Here is a 4,569-nt window from a genome sequence, read left to right as displayed (position 1 = left end):
TACAATTCTGACCGCCAGGACTTAAGAACTTTTTAAAAGCTATTATTAATGCTTTTTGAGATAGTGATTTAGATGCATATCATATTTTTTTACTGAGTTAAGTATTGTATGTAATTAGTTTTGCTACAACAAGTGTATGGGACATTGGAAAAATAGTTGAATTTCCCCATGGGGATGAATAAGGTATCTATCTATCTATCTATCTAGCTATCTATCTATCTATCTATCTATACAGAGTAACAGTAGTTGATTTAAAATGATGCCCTTCACCCATTCATGTCTTTACTAAATTTTCTTGCAGGTTAGAAACAACAAAGAATTTCTGTACCGGAATTTTTGAAAACAAAACCACATCAATTCCACTCTCTCTCTGCTGGATGGACCCACCTGGAGATAAAGCTTGTAAATTGTCTTCAAGTTATCGAAGGGGTGAACAGATATTTCCCTTGTAGCACCAATATACCAGTTGTCGATCCTTTTGATCGTTCACCTGCTGTGAATGTGGGAACAGATTTACTCAATCATCTAAACTATTTGCACACCAGCGCAGTCACTCCAGGGAGAGGCCGTTCACGTGTTCTGTGTGGGGGAAGTAATTCTCTTGGTCAAATCAGCTGATGAGTCACCAGTGAGTTCAGACTGGGGAGAGGCCGTTCTTTTGCTCTGAATGTGAGAAGGGATTTACTCGGTCATCCCACTTACTGGTACACCAGCAAGTTCACACTGGGGAGAGTCCGTTCACCTGCTCTCAATGTGGGAAGGGATTTACTCAGTCATCTAAACTACCGTACTTGCACACCAGTGAGTTCACACTGGGGAGAGACCGTTCACTTGCTCTCAGTGTAGAAAGGGATTTACTCAATCATCTAAATTACTTGCACACCAGCGAGTTCACACCAGAGAGAGAGCATTCAGCTGTTCCGTGTTGGGAGGGGGGATTCTCTCAGTCATCTCAGCTCATGACACAGCAGTCAGTTCTCACTAGCAAGAGGCCATTTCTCCTGCTCTGAATGTGGGAAGGGATTTTCTCGGTCATCTCACTTGCTGGCACACCAGCGAGTTCACACTGGGGAGAGACCGTTCACCTGCTCTCAATGTGGGAAGGGATTTACTCAGTCATCTAAACTACTTGCACACCAGCGAGTTCACACCAGAGAGAGAGCATTCAGCTGTTCTGTGTGGGAGAGGGGATTCTCTCAGTCATCTCAGCTCATGACACAGCAGTCAGTTCTCACTAGCGAGAGGCCATTTTCCTGCTCTGAATGTGGGAAGGGATTTTCTTGGTCATCTCACTTTCTGACACACCAGTCAGTACACACTGGGGAGAGACCGTTTACCAGTTCTGCACCTGGAAAGAGATTTACTGATTCATCTAACCTACAAGCACACCAACGAGTTCACACTGGGGAGAGACCGTTCACCTGCTCTGAATGTGGGAAGGGATTCACTCAGTCATCCCACCTTGTGACTCACTACCGAGTTCACACTCGGGAAAGTGTACAAAGAAGTTGCCTGCTGGATATTTAACCATCATGGTTGCTGAATCCAGAGACAAACTCGAAAGTGGTATCAGACGATCATCATTGTTGCTGTCATCACACCCAGTTCTCCACCCTAGTGATCGGGATGGGAAGTGTTTCCTATGCTCATGTAGTGGGATTGGAGTTTAATATTCTGGATCAGTGACAAATAAATGAGTTCTATTTTAAACACACTCAGGTGCTTAGTTAGACTACAGCACACCCAGTGTACAGTCAGGACCCAACTCCTTGGCAGCATTGACCGATTATGTTACAGACAGGTAGGCCATCGGGGAATTTGATGCAGAGTCCAGATTCCTGAACCATGACCAGACCGATGATGAGGAATTGTTCCCTTAACTTGTGTGGAGTCTCATTTGAAATGCTGTTCTCCACGCATCGATGTCTTTTGTAAATTTTTACAGGGCAGAAAAGGTGAAGGATTTGTGTATGCCAATCTCAGACGCATCAGTTGTGCTGTGAGTGACAGTTCACCAGCACTTCAGTACCATTGATCTATGAATATGGACTCCAAGGTGCTGAGAACCTCAGCCACCAGTCACAGCAAGAGCTGTTTTCAGTGTCGCGATGAGATTTGGATTAACCAATATGAAGATAGATCTTGTAAATTGCTTCAGATTATTGAAGAAATGAATAGATATTTCCTCATATTCATATATATAACATTTTTGAACCAAGGTCCTGAGGGCACACCTACATTTCTTCATTCAAGATCAGATGTTAAACTGCTTTACTGAGGTTATATTCACTAACTTGATAAATAGCCACAGAGATGATAGCAGTCAGATCTCATTCACGGGGCAACACACACGAAATGCTGGTGGAACACAGCAGGACGAAGGGTCTCGGCCCGAAAAGCCGACAGTGCTTCTCCTTATAGATGCTGCCTGGCCTGCTGTGTTCCACCAGCATTTTGTGTGTGTTGTTAAAGCCGACAGTGCTTCTCCCTATAGATGCTGCCTGGCCTGCTGTGTTCCACCAGCATTTTGTGTGTGTTGTTGTTAATGTCGACAGCGCTTCTCCCTATAGATGCTGCCTGGCCTGCTGTGTTCCACCAGCATTTTGTGGTGTGTTGTTGTTAATGTCGACAGCGCTTCTCCCTATAGATGCTGCCTGGCCTGCTGGTGTTCCACCAGCATTTTGTGTGTGTTGTTGTTAATGTCGACAGCGCTTCTCCCTATAGATGCTGCCTGGCCTGCTGTGTTCCACCAGCATTTTGTGTGTGTTGTTGTTTGAATTTCCAGCATCTGCAGATTTCCTCGTGTTTGCTCATTCACGGGCTCTCAGTTTGGGAAGAGATTCTCTTGGCCATTACGCCAGCGAGTTCACACCGGGAAGAGATTTTCCCATCTGCAGAAAGTCTGTGGGAAGGGTTCACTCAGTCATCCCATCTGCAATCACATCAGTGAGTTCACACCAGGAAGAGGCCTGTTTCTGGGAAGGAATTTTCCCAATCCGCAGAAAGACTGTGGGAAGGATTCACTCAGTCATCCCATCTGCAATCACATCAGTGAGTTCACACCAGGAAGAGGCCTGTTTCTGGGGAAAGGGATTTCCCAATCCGCAGAAAGACTGTGGGAAGAATTCACTCAGTCATCACATCAGTGAGTTCACAATGGGGAGAGGCCGTTCAGTTGCTCTCTGCGTGGGAGGGGATTAATTAGATCATTGCAGCTATGGAAACACCAGAGCGCTCACACGGGAGAGAGGCCATTCAACCTGGTCCAGGTGTGGGAGGGGATTCATTCGATCACCTGAGCTACTGAAACACCAGTGAGTTTACAGGTGAGGGTGGGGGCTGGTGGTCATACACCTGTTCTGTGTGGGGAAGGCCTTCATTCATTCAAACCATCTTGAGAGTTCACACTAAGGAGAGGCTGCACTTCTGTCCAGAGTGAGCACAGAGATTTATTTAATCATCCCACCTGCTGAAACTTCACATCAGGAAGAAAGTTCCCATATGCTGTATGTTAAATGTTTAACCGTCATGGTGTCTGAAGGATTTGTTCTGCTGATGTTAGTGTTAAATTAGACTGGTGTTTAATATTATAGATCTGTGACAAATAAAATCAGTTCTATTTCAGATCCTGTGTCTCTGGTGTTTACTGTCTCTGCCACGCACCCAGTGTGAAATACTGAGGCCCCTCAGCCCAGCTGGTGCCTGCCCTGTTCCTGTTCCATGATAGTCTTTTAAAATCCATCCCTGATGTTCAGCTCTCGCTCCCCCTTTGGGATGTGTTCCAAATGGTCACTCTGGGTGAAGCATTTATTTGGCATTACTTCCTACAAGAAGAATGGGACGAGCTCAGTGGTGTTTTGTCCCAGAGATTCCCCGTTCCTGGGGTTTGGGGCCAAAGAGAATGTCATGGGTTGTTAAGCTCCACCTTCACTGCTTCACTGCTCTTTTCGAAGTTCACAGTCATTTTCTGTGTTTCCAAAGTACAGTGTCTTGAAATCCACTATTCTCCTTTACAAACTGATGGAGAAAGGTCAGAAACCACAGGGCATTGCTTTGAGGTGCCAGGAAGTGGTGGGGCAGGGTGGGAAGAATTAGTGGGGAGGAGGAGGGAATCAGACCAGGAAGACATGGCTAAGCACAGCTCCAATGCCTTATTGAAGTTTACTGATGTTGTAGGGTAATGTATTCGGAATAAATGTACATAATTCACAACCGCCGTCATTGAGCTAGGGTTTCGCTTTAACAGGCTGGTCTGATGTGATGGTGTTCTTATGTTTTTACAGTTTTCGTGTGCTTCTGTGTATATTTTTGGAAGTTCAATAAAATGTGTTATGGGTTTCATTGAACATAAAACGCCTCATTTCATTTTATTTGTGAACACCTACAACGTCTCCACTGTTGGGGGCCGAATCAAAGGTGGTGATGAATCAGCATACAGGAGGCAGATTGAAAATATGCCTGGTGGCGTCATAATGTCAATCTCTCACTCAATGTCAGCAAGACCAAAGCACTGATTATAGACCTCAGCAGAGGGAGAAAGCGGGGCCCAGGAGCCAGGTCCTCATCGGA

At 45.4% G+C, this 4,569-nt stretch overlaps 1 protein-coding gene across 1 annotated transcript in view; it reads left to right on the top strand.

Annotated features, from left to right (window-relative positions):
- LOC140716253 (uncharacterized) overlaps positions 1-3,929 on the top strand; it is a 5,928-nt gene extending 1,999 nt beyond the window's left edge. The window contains exons 2-3 of the mRNA XM_073028862.1: positions 969-1,391; positions 2,861-3,929. Of these exons, the coding sequence (XP_072884963.1) occupies positions 969-1,391; positions 2,861-3,149 (712 nt within the window). The 3' untranslated portion in view covers positions 3,150-3,929. The remainder of the gene's footprint in view (positions 1-968; positions 1,392-2,860) is intronic.
- The last annotated feature ends 640 nt before the right edge of the window (positions 3,930-4,569 follow it).

The sequence above is a fragment of the Hemitrygon akajei genome, chromosome 25 (assembly GCF_048418815.1).
Source record: "Hemitrygon akajei chromosome 25, sHemAka1.3, whole genome shotgun sequence".
NCBI lineage: Eukaryota > Metazoa > Chordata > Chondrichthyes > Myliobatiformes > Dasyatidae > Hemitrygon > Hemitrygon akajei.
This window is presented reverse-complemented; position numbering and strand designations above follow the sequence as displayed.